This window comes from Pleurotus ostreatus (genome assembly GCF_014466165.1).
Source record: "Pleurotus ostreatus strain PC9 chromosome Unknown scaffold_8, whole genome shotgun sequence".
NCBI classification, from domain to species: Eukaryota; Fungi; Basidiomycota; class Agaricomycetes; order Agaricales; family Pleurotaceae; genus Pleurotus; species Pleurotus ostreatus.
In genome coordinates this window covers 504444-528700 of record NW_023503163.1, presented here as the reverse complement: position 1 = coordinate 528700, position 24257 = coordinate 504444, and the positions used below count along the sequence as shown (strand labels likewise).

Genomic DNA, 24257 nt, shown 5'->3' with positions numbered 1-24257 from the left:
TCTTACAAAGGGTGACGGGCCGCCACGGCTAGTATATGTAGGACCATGTCTAGACGTAGTCGGCCATTGACTGGGTCGACCAAACCTCCCAAGTCTCTGTACACCATATTTTTGTGCACTGGTGGTTTGACCAACGGACTGCAAAGGTTATCCCAATGACGCACTCTGCAAGGCACAGTGTATCGAGGATGTATATTGAATTTTGTGCCTTTGACTACGGTCAACTTTGGGCATGATTTTGAGTATAGGATACCATCAACTCATATAGAATGATCTTTCATTATCCAATATCGAGGGAATCAGGACGGGTGTACAAGGTTCGTGCATGATGGATACGGAAATTTGATATAACCGGATCACTTCCTACTTCGACGCGTGTGCCCGCTGTGCTTTAACGAGCCTGGAACACCATGATGGTGGGTGATACGCGCCTAGCCGTGTACGCTCTCTTGCCATGGTTGTCATAAGTACGCTTCGTGGTTGCTATCGCCACAACCCCACTCGAGGGACCTCGGGACTTATATCCTATTGCTGATGCATCATGCACGAGCTGCATGAAGACCATCGCTTCGGGTTACAACTGTCGAATGAGAGACGGCCATACTGCGCAATGCAGTCGTAGTCCCAGCGCTGTTGAATCAGTGCTTTGGTCTCGCAGATCGGATGTGTCCGAACAATCTAAGGCTGGGATTAAGAAATACACACTCGAGGTGTTTAACAATTACGTCGATGATTGTTTTCAACTTCGTTCGTACTCTCACCTCACCGCCTAAGCACTCAACTTCTTCTGTAGGAGATCTTTGAGAGTCTGGCCGTCCTCAGCAAACTTCTTGATACCCTCGTGAAGTTTGTCCCAGGCCATCTCATCCTGAAGCAATGCCCAACGGAACTCAGGTTCATTATCGATGTATGAAACCTTCGCAATCGGATCGGCTTGTGCGGCTAGATGAATGGTATAAACGACTCCAATAACTCTGAATTTAGAGGATGAAGCCGACCTGCTTTGGCTTCAAGCTTCTTGGGTACTTGGTCGGCAGACTTCTTGAGTTCTTCCAAAAGGGCAGGTGCGATCGTCAAGAAATCGACGCCAGCAAGAGCTTTGATCTCTCCAACCTATCTCAGGCAGTCAGTTTACAGGAAAACATGATCAACGACCGTCCATACGTTGCGGAAACTCGCGCCCATGACAATTGTGTTGTAGCCGTGTTGCTTGTAGTAGTTGAAGATGCGCTTGACGGACTGGACACCAGGATCTTCGTCGCCCTCGTATGTCTTCCCGGTCTTCTTCTTGTACCAATCTAGGATCTAGAATCCCCGATGAGTTATTCCGCAAACCGTAATGCCTGGTGAACAGACTTACTCGGCCGACGAACGGTGAAATCAGGGTAACGCCAGCCTCAGCGCAGGCAACTGCCTGGGCAAACCCGAAGAGCAACGTTAAGTTGCAGTGGATACCGTCGTCTCGTTCAAGCTCCTTCGCCGCCTGGATACCCTCCCAAGTGGAGGCGATCTTGATGAGGATACGCTCCTTCTTGATACCAAGCGACTCATACAAAGCGATGAGTTCTTTAGCCTGCAGCAAATCAGTCTTGCCGTTCATTGCATTACGTTAGTGTGCATACCTTGGCTTTCGTGGCTTCCTTATCAAAGGACAGACGAGCATCAACTTCAGTTGACACACGGCCAGGAATAATAGCTAGAATCTCCTTGCCGAACTCGACGAGCTAGAGAGGGTTTGTCGATGGATGAAGTAAGCACTTGATAACCCGTTTCCTACTCACTAGTCTGTCCATGGCAGCGTTCGTCTGGTCTTCCAAGGATCCGCCCTTCGCCTTGCCATGCTGGATCGCAGCATCGATCAAACGTGCGTAGCCAGGCTTGTTAGCAGCAGCCAAGATCAGCGAGGGGTTAGTCGTGGCATCCTGTATCGCTCTCAGTGGGCTGTTCTAGATTATTCTCGTCAATGGTCTCTCTCACCTGGGGCTTATAGACGTCGATGGCTGGGCAGTAGCGACGACGATGAGCGGGGATAAACCGCCAGGGCAAGGAATGAAATACTCACACTCGAAGTCGCCGGAATCGGAGACGACGACAGTGCCAGTCTGTTTCAAATAGTCGAGGGAAGTGGCCATATTGATTCTGTGCGGAGAGGAAGGAAATTCAGATCAAGTTTAAATACAATGTCGGTTTCAATCGCCCATTCTGAGTGCAAGGCGTCCGGTGAGTGTCGGGAACGGGATTGGTAAGGTGTGAGATAATCTACCCCTAACGACGGGAAAGACGGGCCGATTGCGCAGGTTACCCGGAACACACAGCTCGTATAATGGCCATTGACATCGGTCACTGTATGTGTACTCACTGATGTGTGAGCAAGAACAGTCAATTCCATGGTTATCTAAAAGGCCGTGTCGGCTTCCCAGCGGCTGCATGTTGTTTGGGGGGTCGCCGAATGAAATATCAATAAAAGTAAGATTAAGAGTCCAATTAGAAGTACGGAAAGAAAACATGGGAATCAGGACAGGATCTAGAGAACCGCGTCAGGAAAACGTGCGTCGGTATGGTTGGACACTCACAGCAAGTAGTACAATTGCCACCACGACTACAAGAATCAACATAAGGCACGCAGCACGACGGCCGGCTTTACGCTGATACTCATGAGCCGTAGTCAGCTCTTCTGCCGCTCCAGCCGTATCCACTGCAACCGAAGATATGTTTGACTCAATATTATCTAGAGTGGGTTTGATGTCAGCACGGTCTGCTAAATGTCCACAAATAGCGTACCGAGCATTCCGCCCTGTTGGTGGACAAGGGTGCCAAGATCATGGAATATCTCTGCCAGCTCATGGATTCCAGTCTCAATTTCCCGAATCTCCGCCTCGCGCTCCTGTATCAGCGACTCCTGGTAGGCCAGTTCGTGCGGTGAGAGTTGAGTCTGAAGTAATTGCGCCTGGCGTTGCGGTGGAGAACCGGGTTCGTCCAGTGATCTAGGTATTGAATGAGTTACGCGAAAGACAGTGAGCATTGCGGAGGCATACGGCCGACCCTGGTCCTCTTCAACCGCGAGTTTCACTCCTTCCACCACAGTTCTTTGGCGCTCGGCGCTGACTTGCTGTGCACGCTGGAAGGCCACCAAGGACAACTGGAAGTCGTGCGATGTCTTCTGCAAAGCTGTCTTATAATGTGGCTTGAAAGAACGTGAATAACCTGAGGCAAAGCATTCAAGAACGTTTACAAGTTACCATAGACGTCTGCATCGTCGACAATGACTTCAAGTCCTCTCCCCCGCGCTTCGCCATCTCACGCGTGGTCTCAGTAAGGTCATGCCTAGTAAACAATGAGAAAGGTTGCAATCAAGCCGAAATTGCGACAAACAAGGTCTTTCGGAGGGCAGCAGAGTCCTTTGTCGTCCCCAGCTGGTCTACGAGCTTGAGAATACCCTGGACATTGGCATTGATCTTGAAGACTTGAAGCGACAATGAGTTCTGGAGTCCGAGGAAGGCAGAGTCCTCTCTCGACTGTGGAATCGAAGAAGAAGGGGTTCGGGAAGGGTGCGTGAGGCCAGCTTCAATATCTTGGAAACTCATGATTATCGGTTTGGGTGGAAGAGGTCGTCGGCGCCGTGCATGAACATGAACATGAACCCAGAGGGCGCAGCGAAGGCGTTGCACCAAATGCAGCCAATCACGTGGGTACCAGCATCAGGGGCTTTGGGGAGTTGTCTCTACTAGGAGTGTCTTCTCGCCATCATGAACCGAAGTTAGGATATGTGTCGATGTTTCAGGGATCGCATAGGTCGGCGACTGGGACTGCATGGATAGGTCACCCTCCCATATTTGAAGATCCCAGCGTCACCGTATCTGCCCGCGATGCCTCCATCTCGGCCAGCTTTGCAGCCGGAAAGTTGCATGACTAATACTGAATAGAGCTATATTATCTGGGACATTACCTGTGTCGCTGCATCCCTCACAATGTCTCAGATGCGCGCTGTCTTGATCAGAGATGGAAAGGGCCCAGCCGAAAACCTTTACATCGGGGAAGCACCCAAACCCACACCGAACGCCAATCAAGTCCTTGTCAAGGTATGTGCTCGCCGCTGTGGGTCCCATCCCCTCATGTACCTAAGTTCACATTTCAATCTACGTACTGCGCGCATCTCTCCGTGGTCCCATCACCCGCAATGCTGAATCGAACCAACGGGCGGGCGCCATGAACTGATTGTCGATCACCCTTTGAAGATCAAGGCGTTCGGTTTGAACAGAATGGACATATATCAGCGCTTAGGTCACTACCCCCCGCCGGCGGGAAGCTCCACTATCCTAGGTGTCGAGTTTTCCGGACACATTGCGCAGCTAGGTACCGCCGTTGACTCAGGTTGGAAAGTCGGCGATGAGGTCATGGGACTGGCTGGAGGAGTAGGCTACCTCGCCATATCGCTTGTTTGACTTTGATCACGAAGCGCTTCATCAGGGAGCCTATGCCGAATTCATTGTGCTGCCCCATACGCACATCATGCCAAAGCCTGCCCATCTTTCGTGGGTCGAAGCCGCCTGTGTCCCGGAATGTTTCATTACAGGTGATGTGGAAATATAGTGGGGCAAGACCTCCGTATTCAATCGGATCGTCCACAGCTTACCAGGCGCTCGTACTGTACGGCGAAGTCAAGAAGGACGAAGATGTCCTGGTCCATGCTGGTGCCTCAGGCGTGGGTCTTGCCGTGATTCATTTAGCCAGGCTATATGGCGCGTCCGTCATTCCAATTTCTACCGTTTTAGATCTTCGATTTCATGATATTCCTTTGGCTATGCAGGCATTCGATTATTGCAACCGCATCTTCCAAAGAGAAATTAGACTTCCTTCTGAACATTCCAAACGGCGCTACCCACGGCGTAAACTACAGGACTCAAGATTTCGCGGAAGAGGCCAAAAAGATCACCAATAAGGTACATCCAGCTCCGAGATGTTACATCTGAGAACCTGTTTGCACGGCTGAAGCCGATCTGATAGGGTGTAGACGTGGTCATTGATTTCGTCGGACAAAGTCATTGGACAAAGAACATAGATGCGATGGCTCTGGATGGAAGGATGACAATGTTGGCGACCCTCAGTGGTAGGCATCATTCTCTGTGAACCAGGATGTATGATCGAGTACCTTCCAGGAAGCACTGTTGAATCGTTTGATCTACGTCCTATCTTGTACAAACGGCTTCGTATTCAGGGTTCCACCCTACGATCCCGGAGCGAATCTTACCAGGCGGATCTCATTCAACGGTAGGTGACCTCAGGCAGCAATATATCATTTACCCAAAGCCTCACCCGCCCCTACTCTAGATTTAGCAAGGATGTAGTGCCTCACATCACGGGGGAGAAAGGAGACGGCCCTGTTAAAGTATACATCCACAAAGTGTATTCCTGGACCGAGATTCAGGAAGCACACAAAGAGATGGAATCGAACCAAAATATGTCAGTGCTGTGTCCAATTTGTTCTATTCAGAGACTGAATGCATCGATACCTTCAGCGGTCAGATCGTTTCCGTTATTGATTAGGAATGTTCTCAACTACAGCCGTTGTACGTCGGAGGAACACTGCAATGTAACACATAGTCCTCCATAGTCCCCTAAGGCACCCCTTCACTCCCGTGACCTTGTTAGGAGGTTCTGACTAGCACAGCGCAGGGCTACAGTGGTTATGCTTGGCGCTTCCGGTATGCATTGCGGGCGGTTCATTAGAACGTTGAGTCCTTCATATTTGTATGAAGGACGTTAGGTGCCAGAGCTCATGGGCTATATTAGAGCACGGATGATGTTAAATGATTGCACATCCTGGCATTAGGAGCTACAGAACACACCTGTGGCACCATTGGCCACTATTCTTGGCACCAGAGCCAAGCCCTTTCAAGCATAGTCCCCACCGGTGCAAACTTCGAGGAATACGACCAACGATAAATAACTTGCGCTATGAATGTATCAAATGGTTGCTTGTCGCCAAGTCTTCCCCCTTTGCCGATATGTTCGCCCCATCACTCGGCTTGTCCTGCTTCTTGCTCTGCGCCCTCTTCGTCTTGCCGGGACAAAGTCATGTCCTCTTCCAGGACGGCGGTAAAGGCGCCAATAAATTAGCGGCGCCGAAGACTGTCAAGGGCCTCCTCAATTCTGAGAAGAAGTTTGGACAGCACCTAGAGAAAGCCAATCCTGGCTTCCTCCAGCAATCGGCGGCTTCGCAAAGTACGTTCGAACCAAGCTGTGCGTTGGTTTGGCGTTGCTTACTTTCTGCGTTTGTGAACCCTTAGACCCCACATTCATGTTGCTGGGCTGCTCGGACAGTCGGTAAGTCTGCAGAACTACTAAACAGGCTGTATGCTGAGTTAGTGACCCAGTGTGAGTGAAGGCACGATATTTCACACGCAACCAGGGATCATGTTCGCCGGCCGCAACGTCGCCGCACAATATTACGACGACGACACAAATGGGTGAGTCCTTCTATACGTCGTGCAACACGGAGCGTGCTCAAGCCACTTCCAGAAACGCGGTGCTCACGTATGCTACACACCATTTGGGGGTCCAACATATAATCGTGATGGGCCATTACGGATGCGGAGGCGTGGCAGCTGCCATAACATCCCCCATGACCTCCGAGAAGGACGCAAAGGACTCTATAGACCATTGGGTTTGGCCTATCAGAGACACATATCTTAAGTCAACGAGGTTTGCATTCACTGATTCAGCCATATCCGAAACGAAATCAAAATGACACATACTACTTAGGAGTGAAGTTGTCGAACTACGCGACAAGAACAAGAAATTAAAGACGGTACCAGCACCCACTATGGATGACCGTAAGTACACTACCTTGGTATCCACCCTCCCACTTAGGCCTTCGCGCAGCTGGCTACCATGCGCTTGTTGAGGAGAATGTGAAGGAGAATGTAAAGCGAGTACACGCATCTAAAGTTGCTAAATCAGTACGTGTCATATCTGCTCTCCGTCGCATGGTGCTGACCTTCCCTTCCATAGTATTCGGGAAAAAAGATCACCATTCATGGATGGGTGTATGACCTTTTGACAGCTGAAATTAGAGATCTCAATGTGACGGTTTCATTCGGGAACTAATGTAGTATACGGGTACTCTTTATGTATAATGATCGGTACTGGGGTATAATGTGTGGTTATTGGTTTGCTGCTGGGGAGATGGAAGATGTTCTCGACTCAAAGCCCCTGATGTCCACGTGATTGACTAGAAGTTCTCGTCGGAGTCTCTCCATCTCTTCATCTCTTCATTTCTTCATTAAATGTTTTGGTTCGTCGACTTGGTGCTCGCCGTGACTGATCACAGCTTCTAGTACCGAGGACTACTCTAGTTGCCTCTAAATGTCCTTTCTCAATGATTTGCACTTCTTGGGAGAGCTACCCACAGGAAAGCCGGGGTAACGACAAGTAAGCCTTCTTTTGTTTCGTTCAGTAAAAGATGGAATGTAACTGAATAAGTTCCAGACGAGGCACAGTACTGATGCAGTGCGAAAGATCTCAACCTCTTCAATCTCGGAGGAATGCAGAACCTCCTTAGGGTATCATATATCAGCGCTCAGCGCTCAGCGCACTGCGCCTCAATATTGAGATATTGACTTTCGAACTGCGCGCTGTCCCGTGACGTCTCGACCCTCTACGCTCATCCTTGTCTACTTGTCTGGAATGTCACCGACATGGCATATAGTAGGCCGGCATCTCTATTCGGAAGTAGCCAGGCTATACACCGTGATCGGTGCCAGTGATCAATTGATTGATTCAACGCACTCGATCTACAGCGCTTGGAGGGTTGCCTCGAAGCCACGTACTGCTCACATTACGGGAACGTGGACTTCGTCATCACACGCTCACTATGTTGGCAAGTAAACCATCAGTTCCTATCCGCGGTCATGCAACTTCTTTTCAACAGGCTATCATTCCTTGATATTGCGATGGAAGGTTGTTTCGTGTCGTCCTCGTCGGCTGATGGCCCAACTGGCTACGATATACTACAGCTCAAGTTCTACCTTTACAAGATCCCGCGTGCACAATTACGCAGCAGGTCCGGTGAAATCTCGCCCGACTGAGGCATGGAGCCTAATTTACGATGATGGAGCTGGCGCTACCCACAGTTACGAGCTCTCCTGCCTCTTTGGCAACAAGGACGATCATTAGTCATCGCTTCAAGCCGAGCATTGGCTTCGTCGAGTCACGCAGACCACACGAAAGTTTCCACCTGCCGGGATCCAGCGGAATCCTACAAGTGAGTGGGTCAGAACTAAGCAAAATATCGTGTACGGTACTTACTGGAATAGTCACTAGCATGTCAGCGGCCACGGATAATAAACCCGCCAAAACTTGTCGTACAACTCAGGGCAACCCACCGCAGGATCACTCGGACTCAGTACCACTCGGACTCGGGAACTCTAGTGACGGCGCTGACCGACGCTGGTCACGACCACGAACGTTCTAATCACGAGTCGCCTTTGTCAGTTATTCATATTTTGAGGAAGAAGGGACACCGTCACCCCATTTGTATATGTGAGTTACCGGATTTCATGTCGTAAGGATGCTTCTACTTCTTCAGTGCACGCGGGTATTCTCCATAGGAAGGCCTAAGCCTGCCCTTGAACTGGCTTGAACCTCCCGGCATCTTGCCCGGCGAGTTATGCCACTCCCTTCGTCATAGTAGTGCTTCTATAAGGGCTAACTATGTGGCCATTGGACCGGCCATGTAACATGAGCACAAATAGGACACACAGGCTAATACCATCCAGAGTCTATCACACCTTTGACATTTCTGCCTTCAATCAACCCCACTAGGTGGTAGTATCCATTACGACCAATTTCATCAGGCCTATATTGTGGCGTGCTGCGCAAGCGTCTCGAGCATAATTCGAATTCGAATTGCTTTACTCCAGACATCCATGACACGCGTTTCGTTTTGCTTTTTTCCCAGACAAGCATCGAACGTTTTCAATTCTCGAGCCTCCTGCGTAAGCTTATGCGAGACCACTTATTTCCGACGATGTCTCCAGTCTATTGCTCCTTGAAAGTGTCGCGCTGCCGGTCCGACAGCACGTCTCGCCATCAAACAACTTGGGAATCGCACCTCATGATACCTGCTTCTTTTCCTTTCTCTATGTCTTCGCATCCATAAGGGGTTCATTTAGAAATATTCACCGGCTTCTGAAGTCTTCTCTTTCAGACTGCCACCCTAAGGTCACCATATTCCCATCCTTCGAGTCCCCATACGAACGACATGCAACATGTTCCTTGCAACGATTAATCTGTCGTAAACCCTCAGGCCTACCCTCCAGCCAGCACCGCATAATACGGATGCCTCAGAAACGATGATCGGAGTAGTTCTCCAGGCCTTGCTTGAGGCCGAAAGGCAGTTGTCAGTTGCGGGGGCCACATTCCGTCTTCAATGGATCGGCTTTGGTCATTTGCTCTGAAACTCCCTTGCTATTCGTGGCGAGTCGCGAACTGTGGGCACGTTTAATGTGGAGAAGTTGCAAGGTGAACTTGGTGATGTTAAGGATACTTATTACGCCGTCGCCGATCGATGATCTGTGGGCAGTACAGCAACATTGTGAGATGGTATTTCTGTTGCGTGTTGGCTGCAATGTTCACGCTGGTAAAGGGCTGGGATCGTCCTGGTTTCCGTTGAACCCCCCGGGGACCACGCATTGGAGGTAAGCCCTGACAGATAGGACACGATGCTCCAGTCCAACTCTCTCATACCAATTGTTAACATCTATCTTCTCTTCGAAGGATCCAATGAGTCTGTAGATGCTGCATTGCCTGAATTGTATCCGAGAAAATTTCCTGGCTAGACTCCCCGCTAACGTTATTCGCCATCTCCGTTCAAGGTGGCCCGACGTTGTTCCTCAAGTCATCAGATTCCATTCCTTCAAGGGACGATCCCACTTGTTCAATGATAGTCGATTATGGCTCGGAGACTGCGGTGTATCGTGTGCAAGTAAGTGTTCAACAAATGGAGGGATGAAGTAAGCATTGACGCATTCGCATGCAGATTAATCTCACATCAATGAACCGAACTGATGTATGTATGTGCGCCATCAGCGTGTCAAGAGCTTCGCCAGCAACATATGCGATCCAGATGCCGATATGATGAAGGGCGAAGGAGAGCAGCGATCCAGGTCAGCTCGCCTCGTCCGCTGTGAACCAGCCCAAGTGGCATCCTTGTCCAGGTCCCGTGTCTGAAGTGGTCTATCATTGAAGGTAACTTCGGAAAGGAAGTAATCCGGGAGAGCGGCAGGGGAATTATACCGAGCTTGGAGGGTGCCAACACGTGGAGAGGGCTCGCAGATATTATATGGACCAGCCATTATGAATCCGTTGTGAACGGTGTTAGTCAACTGATGAGCTGTGCAAGCTGTTTGCGAGTGTCTGACTCGTGTCGCTGTATCCCAGAAAACGGGAATGCCTCAAGCGGGAGAGGACTGCGGCGGTGCTGATTCAGATAGTGGCATGACCGTGGCAAGACAAGCCATGTAAAATATTATATTGCTATTCTTGTCCAGGTTTCGCTTGAAACCAATAACAGCTTGCTTACCCCTTGTTTTGAGCGTTGCCGCATCACCTATGGAATTATTTCTCACTGGTCACTTAGCGCTATCCATATTTTCACTGCCTGTAACGGGGCCGTTCTCCGTTTCCTGATTTGACTCGATTTTACTCGATTCCAGATCTATGGCCAACCTTGGCGCCTCCGTGCCCAACTTGTCGACTTCCTATAAAGACATGGGCGATTCCGCTTTACCTCTCCAGATTTCTACTCCCCAGTATCAGTACAACCACTCGACCATTCTCACAACTTGCCTTGCGCTCCAACTCATCCTCAGGCTCCATCATAATAGCCTCTGCCAACGGCAACACCACCACCACCACCACCACACCATTATGAGCTCGACATCCAAGCCCAACACCTCCAAGCCCAGCGGCTCTGGCACTACAGTAAAAGGTGGTGCCAACTCTACGGGGCCAGTCTTCTTCTAGACCAGCGACGCGTACCGCAACCCGAACGTTCCACGCGCGGTCATCACCATCCGAGAGACAGTCCCCCGCACGTTTCGCCACAAAACCATCCATCATCCATCATTCACCACTCACCAAATCAATCTACAAGTATATTTATTGGCAAACTACACCCTAGCCTAATGCACGCGATCGTTGATATGCACTACATTCTCGCATTCTCGGCGAAGCATAAAGTTGGAATCGGAGATCGGAGACGGAGGCAAAGGAGATGGCCGCCCGACGGACTGGAATTCACATCCTATATTTATTCATATTCGACTTATTCAAATATTCAACACCTATTATTGTCGTTCACGCCTCTTCATCCCTAATAACCCTTCGTATTTATTCGAACCTTGATTGTAGCTTTAGTAGTTTGTATTTCGTCTCACTCTCACTGCGGATTTTTGTAGTCGAATATGATTGTTGTCATGCGTCATAATAGTGCAATGGTTTGCTCAGACTTCACAAAACCTCCATGCGAATCTTTTGACTATCAGCCAACATATGATGGACTGAGACAGTGGGCCCACAGGTTACACGGAGTCACTGCAAATCTTCCGGTAGTACTAGTAGGTAGTCTGTCGTACAAAATCAATCATCACGTATATTAACAACAAAGCAGTCCATGGTCGGCCCAGTTTCCAGTCTATAATTTGCCCCTTATTCCTTGTAGCCACAAACCCGATGTGAGACCTCCCCGCGACCTCGTCTCCCACCAATCAAGAATAACATCGACGACCTCGTCTTGCCTACCCGTGAAATTATGATCGGCGTCTTCCATCAAGTGAAGAGTGTGCGTGCCGGGAGTCCTGCTGCTGAGAGCCCTCGCGTAAATCACAGCATCGTACCTGCACCAACAAATATCAACGAGTGTTCTGTGACGCACATCATCCCTGCGGTCCGCAGCGGAGGCTACTCACGGGGGAACAGTATTGTCTGAGAGCCCGTGCAGGGTAAATACATCGACAGTGCTAGGAAACTTGTCCCACACAAATGATGTATCCCAGCTCACGAACTGTTCCACGTCGGTGGGATGTATCCTTGCCGTCACGGCCTTTCGGGCCACTGTGACCTGCCATTCGTGGTATCCCTTGGCATTGAAGCTAGATTTCCATACCTGCCCCGCGGGTGACTCTGGATAAGAATAGGTGTCGCTTAGTGCGGTTCAGGGGAGGCCATAGCTGAGATGTTGTCACCTAGTATTCTCTGCACGGGTTCGTCAGAGTCACGCACCCTTGCTTAGAAACCTGCTTACCTGCATCCTGTATCGGCCAGAGGCGTTGACGAATGCGCTGACTGATCGACCGTCGGGGTAGTGGCTGATCCAATGGAAACCGACGATCGAACCTCGGGAATGACCAACTACCAGATCGACGACATATCCGTATGTCTTCTTCAGGTGTTCGACCACAAGCAACAGATCCTCGATATCTTCGTGTATCGCTCCTTGCTTCCACGTCCCTCCGGTTTCATGATTGCCTCTACAATGTGTCCATAGTACAGCACGCAAAATTTTCCAAACGGCAAAGCCTCATAATCAGTATCATCCTCGGAAACATGTTGCGCGGCCACTGCCGCGGAGGGGACAGCACCACACCCGCACAGATCCACAAACGCCTGAAAGGGGAACTCACCGAAAATCAAACCGAAATGAATCAATGGGCAAGCGCAAGGCAAGACGCTTGAGGAAAAGATAGTCTTTGTGCCTGAAGCCCGGATGTTACTTTGTGCTTCACCACCAGCCTGAGCGCTTGCGCCCTCGGAGATACAGCTATAGGCTTACCCCAAGGTGCCATGCAAAATCTGCAAAGAGGACCCAAGACGTCAGATCATATGTTTCCGATTCCATGGTGATGATTTGAAACATACGAGTGCCAGTTTACGTCCGGAGGTGGGCTGATCGGGGGCCACTTGCTCAAGCACGCCCACTATGGATAGCTCTGGCGCCGCTTGATGAGGGATGGAGAGTTTAGTGGAAAGCTGTGTCATTTCTGAACCGACGAATAATTATGCACCTGGACCGAGCTTCTGTGGTTCGCAATGATGGAACACTTATACCCATCCCGCCGGTAAAGGACTTAAGCGACTCCGGCGATCCCACGAGATCAGAGCTGCAGCGAGTCAGGGGTGCCTAGGGGATGAATGAAATTACACGGATATACCGCTCATTAGACGCGAAGGAGGTTTCGAAACCAGCAATATTCATTTTTCTTTCCATCATCTGCGCTGTGAAGTCCACAAGCGGCAATCCGTGGAGAATGAGGCTTGATCATCATCATCATCAACAATAAAAATTGCAGCGTAGCGACCAACGCCGACTTTGTACAGAAACAGCTGATCCGGTAGGATTAATGGTTTAAGCTACTTTAGTTGCGCTTCATGGGCTTTAGGAAACTAGCAAATTCGGGGCAGTGGCGTACATCACGACATTATTTAGAACACGTTGGAGAGCTTAGCTGACCACAGGATATTTCTGTAATTGATTATCAGCGAATTCTAGTTTATATGTGTACGACATCCTACGAGACAAGGAGGCGTGTGGGAGGGCCGGCAGGTCCCGACTCCTGCCCCATTAACACCTCTCAAGTGGTCTAGATAAGAATTCAGTTTGCGTGCTGTCATGCATTGTACATAGACTACTCGGGCTGTTGAGCCACCTAAGTTCCGACTGGCCACCAGGCCTGGCGTGTGTCCTGCTATCAGTGCAAAGAGAGTCGGGTGTGTCAACTTGAATTGGATTTCGGTATCATGTCGATCACCTGTGCTGATTACGGCTTGCCAAAAGAGCGAACAAGAACAAGGCACTTGGGATGAAATCGCCGCGGTGGGCCCGTCAAATACATGGGAGTGTTTTGGGCGTGTCGAGAGTGAACGTACCGTTGACATTGTTGGGACCTATGCTGACCGCTCATCATGAACCAGAGCAAACCAAAAGCAAACCAGGCAGAACAAGGTGTCTCGTAAGCGCAACTCCAGTAGCAGCTTGCTTGGAAGCGTCATCTAGATTTTTTCAGCCGCGGAGAAGCTTGGAAAACAAGGGCCAACGAGGCCAGGAGCGTTGTACCCTCTGGAATCGAGTATCTCGGAAAGGCCAGAATCTCCCATTGTCACGGTAATGAGCCAAACACTAGCTAGCATTGTTATGTTTTGGGGGTCCGGCTAGACTGCAAAGGGATTCCATGTCGAGAATTGCACCCGCGGGATTTCAGAAGTGACGATGCGGCCTCGCCATGTGCTACCCGTGTCGGCGAAACGGACATGATGGAGGGACGGACTGGATAATTCCGTGGTTCCTAGAGGGAAAATAGTTCAACAGCAACTATTCTGTCAAGTCAGATCTACTTACCAGTAATTCTACGGCACCTCCAGCCCATCCGTTGAGTTCGTTCAGGCAGGATGATGCTCGATGATGATCTACGGTGAGAGGCATAATGATGTTTGTTCATACAAACTGAAGCCTTCTCAGCCAAACAATAGACCCTTTCCGTCTTATTCCCCGCGTGTTGAAGCCTTCAGCATGCCAGAGAACTTTGGGCGGCGTTATCAGAAGTCGTCGACTGCGAGGCCGCTGAATACGACAATAAATCAACTAACACGACCTTGCGGCGACTCGATGAATGTTCCACATGCAAAATGTGACATACTACTGGTATGAAGCTAAACTTTCATCAATTTTGTGAGCCTTCTCCCAAACTCGAGTACTTTCTGTCTTGATTATTTGTTGAACTTGATAGTCCTTGTGATTTCAACGATGATTCCATTAGCCTCGCTTGACGCGGTCCTGAACCTTGAGCGACGGTATATAAACGAAATATATTCCTATCAGCTTCACCCAGCCCCAAAATGCGACTCTCCATGTTGTATTTCGCTCTGGCGACGTCCTTGTCAGTCCTAGCGTCTATCTTGCCTTCGAGCAAAGACCGGGTCGTGAACCTGGGTTACGCCAGATATCTGGGCAAACAAACATATCCCAATACGAATGCCTTTCTGGGCATTCCATACGCTGAACCACCAGTTGGGCGTAGACGATTTCGCGCACCTGCTCCTTTGAACACGCATCGAGTGTCTCTAGAAACTAGGGGCAATGTCGTGGACGCCACCAATAACCCGGCACCATGCATCCCGGGGCAGCATCGTTTAGACGGTATGCCTCACCATCTCTCCCCCTCCGGTCAACCGGTAATTCACCTACGCAACGCTAGACGCAGGCAATCGTGTGGGGGACGAAGACTGCCTTAAAGTTAACATATGGGCCCCCGTTGGGGCCAAAAAAGGAGATAATCGTAGGCGATCTTCTTTGAGATGAACGTTCTAATTTCTGATTACTTCTATTCTGCTTAGTCCCTGTCCTCTTCTATATTCATGGCGGAGGTTCGTTCACGTGTGGCAGGTATCCTGTCTAGACTTACCACCCATCATATCAGGATACATCGATGGAACTCCCGCCCATTGGCCGTTCGATGAATGGGTCGATCGCAATCCTAACGTAGTCATTGTAAGCGTGTCATACCGACTCGCGGTCTTTGGCTTCCTGGCGACGCCGACCTTCGACGATCCGCTCTATGGTGATCTCAACGCTGGGTTCAAAGATCAGATCGAAGCCCTTAATTGGGTCAAGAAGTTCATCAACAACTTTGGTGGTCAGTGATTTATTTTGCACGCGCTATCGGCTTGCCTGTTTACCCCCCTTTAATAATAGGCGACCCGAATCAAATCACCATCAATGGTCAAAGCGCTGGGGGGAATTCTGTTATGCTTCATCTGGTATCTCACCAACCAAACAAACACTTCAACCGGGCGATTGCTCAAAGTACATGGAGGGCTCCTATGGCCTTCCCTCAGCAGATGGAGGTGATCCTTTTCTGGCAGAGCCTCAGTACTATGTATGAGACTGATGTATTTTGTAGCCGTTGTTTGACTACATCGTGACCCACGTTGGATGCAGAAGGTCGACGATACTGGCTACGATGGGTTGCCTTCGGTCCGTGGATGCGTTCCGACTCCTAGCGGCATACCATAGTGTTGCCACCAACCAGTATGTTCTTTATTCCCTGCCTTGACATCCCTTCGCGACGGTTAACGTCTACAACAGCACTGGTTCTCACCCGATTAATACCCAACTGGCACCCGTTTTGGACGGTCAACTTTTTACTGAATATCCTACGGAATCATTCCTGGCCGGCCGTTTCACCAAAGTCCCGCTTATCGTTGGGTGAGCTTTGCTGTCGCTATTGATCTGTTGTGTAAATCGCCTGACACGTTTGGCAGAGCCACTACCAATGACAGCGTTGGTCCGTATACCAGCCACAGCTCCTTGAGGGGCAACTGGCCACGTCTGACTGACCAGGATATCGAGGACATCTTCGCTCTGTATCCTGCTGAGGACTTCCAGAGTGAAGAGCACCGCATCCGAAGAGTCGTCGGTGACTCCCAGTTCAGATGCAGCGTGAGTCCCTACAATTGGCAGGTCTCGTCCCCCCCGTCGTTGATCTCACATATTTATTCGTCAGCGAGTTCTAATGGGGTCCGCGTCTTCCATCCAACCCAAGGCTTGGACGTATCGGTACGATCAGACGGAACCTAACTCTCCTTATAACTCCGGACCCAACTATGTGGGGCACTCAAGCGAGAATTATATCCTCTTCAAATCTGCCACGACAAAGTGAGTACTCTTATATACTACCCCCGCAGGACAACGGCCAACCAAATACTCTTTAGCCCTCGTGGACCTGTGAAGTTCACCCCCGTTGAAACCGCGTTCTCAGAGGAACTCGTGTCCTACTGGCTTTCGTTTGTGCGGACGGGGGACCCCAATACTCAAAAGTTAGGGCATTCGCCGACGTGGCCTGCATATACTACGGCAGGCAGAGAGCGGATGGTACTCCGACAAAACCCAAAGAACGAGACGACGCGAAGCGGAATCTTCGTGGAAACAGAGCCGCAGAAAGAAAGGGAGGTCTGCGAGTACATCTACACCAACAAATATGTCAATCAGCAGTGTTGAGCGATCTCGTCTCATTTGTTCTCAGACCCGCAGATGTAATACAACAATTATTGTTGACCGTAATTGCACCAGTAACTAGATGAGACTATGACTTTGCTACCTTTCTACCGAGTAGCGCTGCCTTGACACTCTTTGAGGCTTTCAACGCCACGGTCTTTGCTTTTTTCTTCACAATTGCCTCCGCAAGTCGTTTCTTCTTCAACTCTTCGGGTTTTATGGAAGGCGGGGGCGGGGCGGGAGCAGCGGTCTTCTCCTTCTTGGATAGTTTGGACGGTTTCTCGGGCTGCGACTTCGTGGGTCTCGCGGAATTGGCGCTAGAGGTGAGGGAGGTTGGAGTGGGTTTGGCTGCCTTATCCTTGACGGGTTTTGGTGATTTCGTGGGGGTGAGTGCGCTCGCCAGTGATGATGCAGGTTGGTTTGCTTTTGAGGATTTGCTACTGGGAGCAGGTACGACTGAAGGGTTAGTAGGAATTTTGTCGGCTTTCTTGGACGTCTTGCTTTTCGAGATAGCTTTCGGAGGGGACTTCGCGGAGACGCTTTGACCCTCCGACCCTTTCGCCTTCTTCTTCGGGGTATCCACAACCTCGGCCGCCACACGTTTCTTTCCCTTCTTTCCCTTATCCTCCACTTCCTCCGCCGCTTCTTCATCAGACCCACCATCCTCGGACCCGTCAACCTCACCCTCCGACAGTGCCTCAGCATCAGCGATCAGGCCATCCCACCGACCGCCACTCTCATCATCTAGACTACACGACCATATTGGGAGGCTGACGCTCGAGTTGGTCTTGATGTGCAGGCTTTGAATATTATCCCAGCCATCTTTGATAGCGCTGATGACGGCGGGTAATGCGGTTTTGATGTTGGCGAGGATCTGAGTGGGCTTTTGGGACAGGGTGCCTACTTTGATTGATCTGAGGTATAAAAGAATAGATGGGCGTGCAGGGTGAGTCGAGGAGACAGGCAATTGAGTAGATAAACGTACGTGCAGGTCCCTTGATTCTGATGCATGTAAGTGGATGAGATGGCTCGCTCCAGCTCGCCTTTCAGGTCTTTACGCGCAAGTGAGACGGGGATAGGTTGCCTAATTTCAGATATCAATACACCGGTGATAGTGGAGAGTAGGCGGATTTGCGTACTTTTTGGCCTGAAACCATTTGGAACCTAGTAAGTTAGGCAATATAGGTATTATCCTGTCGTCCGCGAGAAACATCCCGTTTTCTTTGAGCAGCATCCGGCGCGCCTCGTACGGCTTGAATTTGCCTTTAAGTTTTGATATTCCTACCACCCTTGATATGAACTTGATCCCCTTCTCTTCCAACAAGTCCTTATACTCCCGCTGCGGGTCCTTCGTAATTAAACATATAGGTGTCGTCCTAGGATCCACTATTGGATGTTTAATTGGACTAGGGTGGAGATCAGCACTCGTCTTCACGAAACGTTCACACCACATACATTTTCACTGGCTTTATCTTGTGCGAAGGCGCCATTTTTTTAACCGTTACAACGAGCCAGACATTTTGCTCTTTGCCTGGCAAGAGTTCATTTTCATTGCGAGCTTCTTCGGCCTTAGATTCATGTGCTATGAGGGCATCTACAGCGCGAGTGCACTGTACCAAGGACACATGAGAGTCGATGAGTTCGTCCGGCGCCATCTCGTCGAAAGGTCAGTGATTTGGAGTTTGCTTCTGGAGAGCTTGAAGCAAATATTCCATTGGCGCCCTGTGGTTAAGGTTCGCACGGGTGCTGGACCCTGGGTGGCAGCATTGGGCATCCCCCGCCAATCGGTCCAGCTCTTTCCCTTCGCACATTATAGCGAGGGGACTTTTCACCATTTCCACCATCTCCACCGCCGCGAGTCCGGCTTCGAGCTCGCTGTGAGCCATATCGACCTCTTCGCGGTGCGCTCGACGGAATGGCGACCATGACCCAATCAGCGAGGATACCTGGTCCGTCATGGGACGAGACCATCGTCCCTGCTCTGAGGAAACGTATGTGCCTCCTGCTCGTACTCTATATATATTCGAAGATAAACCCTTGATTTTAGGTCTTGAAAGTGAGAGTCGGACACTGGCCAAACGCATGTCTGCAGTCTCCATATCCTCGCTAGACGAAGGGCCGAGTGCAACGCCAGTTAATACCCTAGATTCTCGCGACACCCGAAGTGCATTCACCTCAGGAAAAGGATACGATTCTCGGCCGATGACTAACCACACTATCGCTGAAGGTCAACCCCGATACCAATTTGACCGCGGTATGCAGAGCTCTGCGCACGCGGCTTCTACTTCAACTTCTTCAACCCAGTCAGGTCATCCTCAGCGGACACGAACGTATTCTCAGCCTTACGCCTCAGATCAACCGAAGAACCGGCGAGTAAATGGCAATGGACCAGCTTCAAGAATCAACGGCACGAAATCGCCTACCCCGCCTGACTCGAGCCGAACGGTGTCTCCTGCTTTTTCAACCAAAAACGCCGATTTGAAACCTACTCGCATACCCCAACCACGTGTGCGTACTGCAAGTGCTGCAAGTCATCAGCTGCCTCCCCAGCACCGGGGAGTAAATGGGTATAATCACGCTTCAACACCATCGTCTGATCTCTATCCCGTGCATGAAATGCGTCCTCCGCCTACTGCACGTTCTGACACCTCTTCGATTGCAGTCCCATCACGGCAAGGCTCTGGTTTACTCAATGAGGCACCCCCCTTCACGACAAGTTCAATTACGTCTAACACCTACCACCCCGTGTATGGCATGAGCAGAGACTCTGTTGACCGTGATCCATCACCCTCACGTATGTCCAGCGAGTCGGAAGAACGTCCTTTCGAACATTGGTATCGCGGGGAGGTTTCACGGAACGGAGGCGTCGGCGAGCTCAGAGTTGCTAAGCGAATGGAAATGCTGGAGATTGCTAACTACGGCCACACTATCAAGCAAAAGGTTGATCCTATCGCTAGCTTACGGGGTGTTCCCAACCGTATCGTAGGTAATGGCATGGAGGCAACGGTGAACGGCGATGGACGGCGAGATCGGCCTCGGAGAAGGAAAAGGGCTGATAGCGTTTCTGGGATATTGGGAGATGGTAGGGAGAGCTTGTACCTGGATGACGAGCGGGCGCGAGAGGTTGCTAGAGTGATGGACGAGCACCCGCCCACGGACCTCGATGATGATGGCGTGTACAACGACGACGACAGAGGTAGTGATACAGAGACGGATGATATCATTGCGCAGTATGACCGGGACGACGATTTTGGCAACATATCAACGATGACTGCCCCGACGCCAACGAACCACCGCAGTACTACGCCAACCAACTTCTCTCGGCCTATATCCCGTACTCAGAATCATCCTTCACGAATACCAACGCCTTCTGGTCCGCGAAAATCCTCCGAGTCGTCAACACCTCACGCGCCACCCCTTCAGCGCGGTGCTTCAGAGCCTCTTTCCATCACAACGACCGCGTTGCCTACCGCTTCTTCTTCGCAGCAGAATCGCCCCACACCCACTTCATCTACATCTCAACACGGCAAAACGCGTGCAAAGAGCCCTACAAGTGCAAAGAAGCCTCCCAGTGCAAGTGCAAGGACTCGTGCCAAGGCGCTTGCCGCAAAGCAACAGAGAGAGGAAGAGGAGAGTCGAAGAAGCGTTGCTTATTATCCCACGCCGTCTGGAGACGAAGGTTTGTTAAAAGACGCAATACCGACATGGACACAACCTAAACCAAAAACGGGCAACTGGGATGAGGTACCTATCCCCATCTCCCGCTCGACAACTAACTGTTGGGTCTTGTTCACTTATGCTTTCGTATCACGTTAGGTTGTATTGCCCGTCGTGGCTCGGAAGAAAGGGCTCGACGATCACTACGAACAGGCAGATGGAAGTCCTCGAGCCAAACAGCAAGAAGACCCTGTTGCTCCAGTATGTATACAACCTTCTTTTCCTGATCTGTCACTCACCGAACACGCCGTAGGCTCCTGGTACATTCGGCTACGACCATTCCAAATATCGACCACCGCGCGGCGAAGATATTTCTATGGACGAATTCGGACGCCCACCAGTGGAAGAAGACGAGAAAGAAGATAAGCCAGCTGACGCAGACAAAGTCAAAACCAGCGAACCAGTCCGCATTAGGCCTCTTCGGCGGAATCTGGAAACGCCCCCGCCATTTTCACATTATCTACCTGCAAACGATATCTCTGCTTCTGCCGGGAATGTGAAGCCTCCGCAGTCAATACCATTGCAACCATCGCATGCCCAATTGGAAAAGGAAGAGGACGGTGGCGCCGGTTGTTGCAAATGTGTTATCATGTAGTGCGGACGCCATCTTTCTTTGGCCTCTCTCTGGATGTCAGCCTTCTTGTCTATGAGGTCTATCAGTTTCGACATTCTGCTCTGCTTATATCCATATTCTCGGTTATACCATCCAGCACACATCCACTCATTTATCGTCTCTGGAATTCGCCCTTTTTATGGAACTCAACTATTCATGTGTCCTTCCCCGTTATCCGCGCTTCTCTACACTCGTTAAAGGTATTCGTATCTCAACCCATGCTTTGTACTTTTTATTCGTTACGTTTTTCGTTTTCTCTTGCATTCAAAGTATAGGTATTGCCGTGAGGTTACCTCCATTCCTATCCCCTTTCATCTCACCAGCAATAGCATACAATTCGGCTACTTATCGGGAATCCTCTCAACGGGCGCACTCACTACAATACTGTACCATTATCTTGATAGATATTACCTACTTCTTTTACCATCCTCCATGCTCAACCTCACGCGCCACACTTTTTCGTCACCTCGAAATTTGCTGTATCACGCAGATGTTCCTTTGGATCTACGCGCACTTCCTCCGTGATGAATCGGACTGCAACACTATAGTTCCCCAGGGCGTCACTGGAGTCATCAAGGCGAACTGATGTCTTGTTCGTAAAGCTTTCTAGAATACGGCCATCTTTTTGCCACATGATCTCGTAGGTTTCTGCCGTTGGTGAAGGTGCTTCTCTAAATTGCCCGACAGGAACCAACTGCACGCCCAAGGTTATGAATGTTCCATTATCGGCGGTGACGCAGGCTTGTGTGGTGTTATCGATGAGATTGATATCTTGAAGGAGGGCAAGCCATAGCCCCTCGATGCAGGCCTTGCAGAAGTTCGTAGCAGTCACCACACGCATGAGGCAGTCCTCGTTCGTGGGTCGGTAGCTCGTTCGGTTTTGGTCAGAATATCTGCGATAGATGCGAACCGGAGTCAGCAACCCCGAAACAAAGACTTTGGAACAAGGGAGTGACGCACGTAGGAAAGGCCCCATAAAATCCGGGTGTGGCGTTGAATCTACGATACGTGTATTGACATCAACAGGGGACAATTGCGCCCGATGATCACTCACTCGTCTTCGTTCCCAAATTCTAAACCTTCGGCGCTGCATAGCTGTGCAACGCCCTCCCTATCCTTGTTGACAAGAGTGAATGCTACTTGATGTGTACCACCCGATAACGGTTCATCTCGATAGATGTCATAATGCCACCGGTCGACGCCGATATCTTCTTTCGGCACCCAGCCCAAATCGATGCCATCAAGCTCAACTTTCAAATCACTCGCTTCCGGTAAGCCAGACAAAGAGAAACGTATCAAATGTCTGGAAAATGATCCTGAGGAAGTAAAGTTCAGAACCCACGGCGCTGTGGTGTTGAGAATGGTCCATGGGTAAACTTGGAAGGGCATGACAGAGCGCTCTGGGCGGGCCGTGCCGTTTGCTTCTGGTTTGGTTAGCCAGTGTGCCCACGGAAGCGGCTCGTCGGCGGTATCAGCAGCGTTGGGACCGAAATATGCGAAACCGCCATCATATTCTTCGCCTACTTCGATAATGGAGTGCCCAAGTTCATGGCGGAGGACGAGCGGCCCGTTGGCGAGAGAAGAAGTGATAACGCTGTGTTATTCGAAGTAAGCCATGTGGATTCCAGACGCAAACTTGCGCAGATATTCTCACGTGAACTGTCCGCCTAATCCTGTGTAAGATAATGTGTATGAGTACAAATCGTGTACGATGATGAACTGAATGTACATACCTCCGTACAATGGATCGTTGCCTAGACGATAAATGGGTGAGATTCGATTTCACAGCAAGTAAACTTAGGGCGGCGAACCGAGGAGAATCGCGTAGTCGCATTGATCGCCCAGCGAGCCGCAGGCGGCCAAAGCGACGTCTTCCTTTGAGTAGTACACTGCACGAAGCTCAGTGCCGTCGCGATAGAGCCCGAAGGGCGTGCTACATAGCAAGGCGGTGGGATCAGAGGCTGTATGAACGGGAAATTCAAATGTGAGCATACTCCTTTGGCTTCCCCCCTACGCCGATACCACTCTGCGAACCAGACGTCAGCAAAACTCCGGGAATATGTATTTACTGATAGTACCTCGTTGCTGGGCGAGAATGCAGCCCAGAAATTCAACAATGGCTTGACGGTGTAAAATGTCTGATTTGCGGAGATATCTTGGGCAAGACGCATAGCATCATCAATAAATTTGCCACGCTCCTCTGGCAAATCTGACAAGAACAGTAAGTCTGTGGGTGCTCAACAAGTAAAATGAACATACAGCCATCGGAGAAGAACACTAGGTCGGCGCGGTTAGTGATCGCACCGGAAACGATTAGAGGTTCGATTTCAAGCGGCGGCGGAGTGGCATTGCTAACCCTCCTGCCGAGTTTCAGGGCATACTGCTTGTCGTGGAGGTTCTCATCTAAACGAGCCGTTTAGCTCGATTTGATGCAACCGTCCAGGCAACTCACCGGAAGACGGGCATTTGCTTGTGCCAGTGCCGTCAGCGCCGGCGATACGGTCAGGATAGGCCTTATGCCCCAGTATCTGGGCAGGCGCAACTAGCAGACTCAGCAACTGCAGGAACAGCATGGTGAGAATAAAGAAGAGAGCGAAGGAATCTGTACTGAACTACCTTATGCCACAGAATCAACTGGTTGACTCCATGATCGCATTTATTATAATCGCTTGAGCGTCTCTTAGGCGCTTACACGTCGGGTTGGAAGTTGGAACCTAAGTAGAACCTCCGCAGAAAGTTAAACGTGCAATGTCACCACTGAAACTAGGCCCAAGGGCCACATTCCACAGGTATGTACAGCGTTTACATAAAGTGAGAAATTTGATACATTTCAAGATTTACGCAAGAGCTCGATTGCAAATTAGTCATTTCCTACTG

General features: G+C 50.3%; 9 protein-coding genes across 9 annotated transcripts; 4 read left to right on the top strand and 5 right to left on the bottom strand.

Moving 5' to 3' along the window:
• Positions 1-769: 769 nt before the first annotated feature.
• On the bottom strand, positions 770-2132 carry TAL1_2 (sedoheptulose-7-phosphate:D-glyceraldehyde-3- phosphate transaldolase; the record flags this gene model as incomplete). The annotated part of the gene is made up of 8 exons (XM_036779977.1): positions 770-942; positions 999-1113; positions 1165-1305; positions 1361-1573; positions 1623-1724; positions 1782-1922; positions 1978-2000; positions 2063-2132. 8 exons carry the CDS (start codon positions 2130-2132, stop codon positions 770-772), a joined length of 978 nt encoding a protein of 325 aa, XP_036627360.1.
• Positions 2133-2512: 380 nt separating this feature from the next.
• On the bottom strand, positions 2513-3584 carry PC9H_010483 (uncharacterized protein; the record flags this gene model as incomplete). The annotated part of the gene is made up of 6 exons (XM_036779976.1): positions 2513-2524; positions 2574-2728; positions 2782-2984; positions 3036-3184; positions 3240-3324; positions 3373-3584. 6 exons carry the CDS (start codon positions 3582-3584, stop codon positions 2513-2515), a joined length of 816 nt encoding a protein of 271 aa, XP_036627359.1.
• Positions 3585-3968: 384 nt separating this feature from the next.
• On the top strand, positions 3969-5544 carry PC9H_010482 (uncharacterized protein; the record flags this gene model as incomplete). The annotated part of the gene is made up of 9 exons (XM_036779975.1): positions 3969-4079; positions 4236-4412; positions 4468-4573; positions 4629-4743; positions 4808-4940; positions 5005-5107; positions 5157-5268; positions 5329-5460; positions 5517-5544. 9 exons carry the CDS (start codon positions 3969-3971, stop codon positions 5542-5544), a joined length of 1017 nt encoding a protein of 338 aa, XP_036627358.1.
• Positions 5545-6005: 461 nt separating this feature from the next.
• Positions 6006-7107, top strand: PC9H_010481 (uncharacterized protein; the record flags this gene model as incomplete). Its single annotated transcript, XM_036779974.1, has 7 exons — positions 6006-6222; positions 6288-6324; positions 6375-6467; positions 6520-6702; positions 6763-6833; positions 6883-6959; positions 7012-7107. 7 exons carry the CDS (start codon positions 6006-6008, stop codon positions 7105-7107), a joined length of 774 nt encoding a protein of 257 aa, XP_036627357.1.
• A 4588-nt stretch (positions 7108-11695) lies between these two features.
• PC9H_010480 (uncharacterized protein) lies at positions 11696-13038 on the bottom strand (the record flags this gene model as incomplete). The annotated part of the gene is made up of 6 exons (XM_036779973.1): positions 11696-11897; positions 11970-12181; positions 12305-12530; positions 12684-12755; positions 12833-12852; positions 12919-13038. The coding sequence occupies 6 exons, from the start codon at positions 13036-13038 to the stop codon at positions 11696-11698; spliced, it is 852 nt and encodes a 283-aa protein (XP_036627356.1).
• Positions 13039-14892: 1854 nt separating this feature from the next.
• PC9H_010479 (uncharacterized protein) lies at positions 14893-17053 on the top strand (the record flags this gene model as incomplete). Its single annotated transcript, XM_036779972.1, has 10 exons — positions 14893-15193; positions 15252-15332; positions 15391-15420; positions 15474-15689; positions 15749-15900; positions 15957-16084; positions 16142-16261; positions 16318-16495; positions 16560-16711; positions 16768-17053. 10 exons carry the CDS (start codon positions 14893-14895, stop codon positions 17051-17053), a joined length of 1644 nt encoding a protein of 547 aa, XP_036627355.1.
• An 85-nt stretch (positions 17054-17138) lies between these two features.
• On the bottom strand, positions 17139-18705 carry PC9H_010478 (uncharacterized protein; the record flags this gene model as incomplete). Its single annotated transcript, XM_036779971.1, has 4 exons — positions 17139-17964; positions 18036-18134; positions 18190-18456; positions 18506-18705. 4 exons carry the CDS (start codon positions 18703-18705, stop codon positions 17139-17141), a joined length of 1392 nt encoding a protein of 463 aa, XP_036627354.1.
• Positions 18706-18974: 269 nt separating this feature from the next.
• PC9H_010477 (uncharacterized protein) lies at positions 18975-21362 on the top strand (the record flags this gene model as incomplete). The annotated part of the gene is made up of 4 exons (XM_036779970.1): positions 18975-19041; positions 19098-20794; positions 20867-20968; positions 21021-21362. 4 exons carry the CDS (start codon positions 18975-18977, stop codon positions 21360-21362), a joined length of 2208 nt encoding a protein of 735 aa, XP_036627353.1.
• A 460-nt stretch (positions 21363-21822) lies between these two features.
• Positions 21823-23953, bottom strand: PC9H_010476 (uncharacterized protein; the record flags this gene model as incomplete). Its single annotated transcript, XM_036779969.1, has 10 exons — positions 21823-22273; positions 22341-22379; positions 22435-22974; positions 23035-23053; positions 23114-23134; positions 23192-23313; positions 23375-23406; positions 23459-23589; positions 23640-23783; positions 23833-23953. The coding sequence occupies 10 exons, from the start codon at positions 23951-23953 to the stop codon at positions 21823-21825; spliced, it is 1620 nt and encodes a 539-aa protein (XP_036627352.1).
• Between the last annotated feature and the right edge of the window lie 304 nt (positions 23954-24257).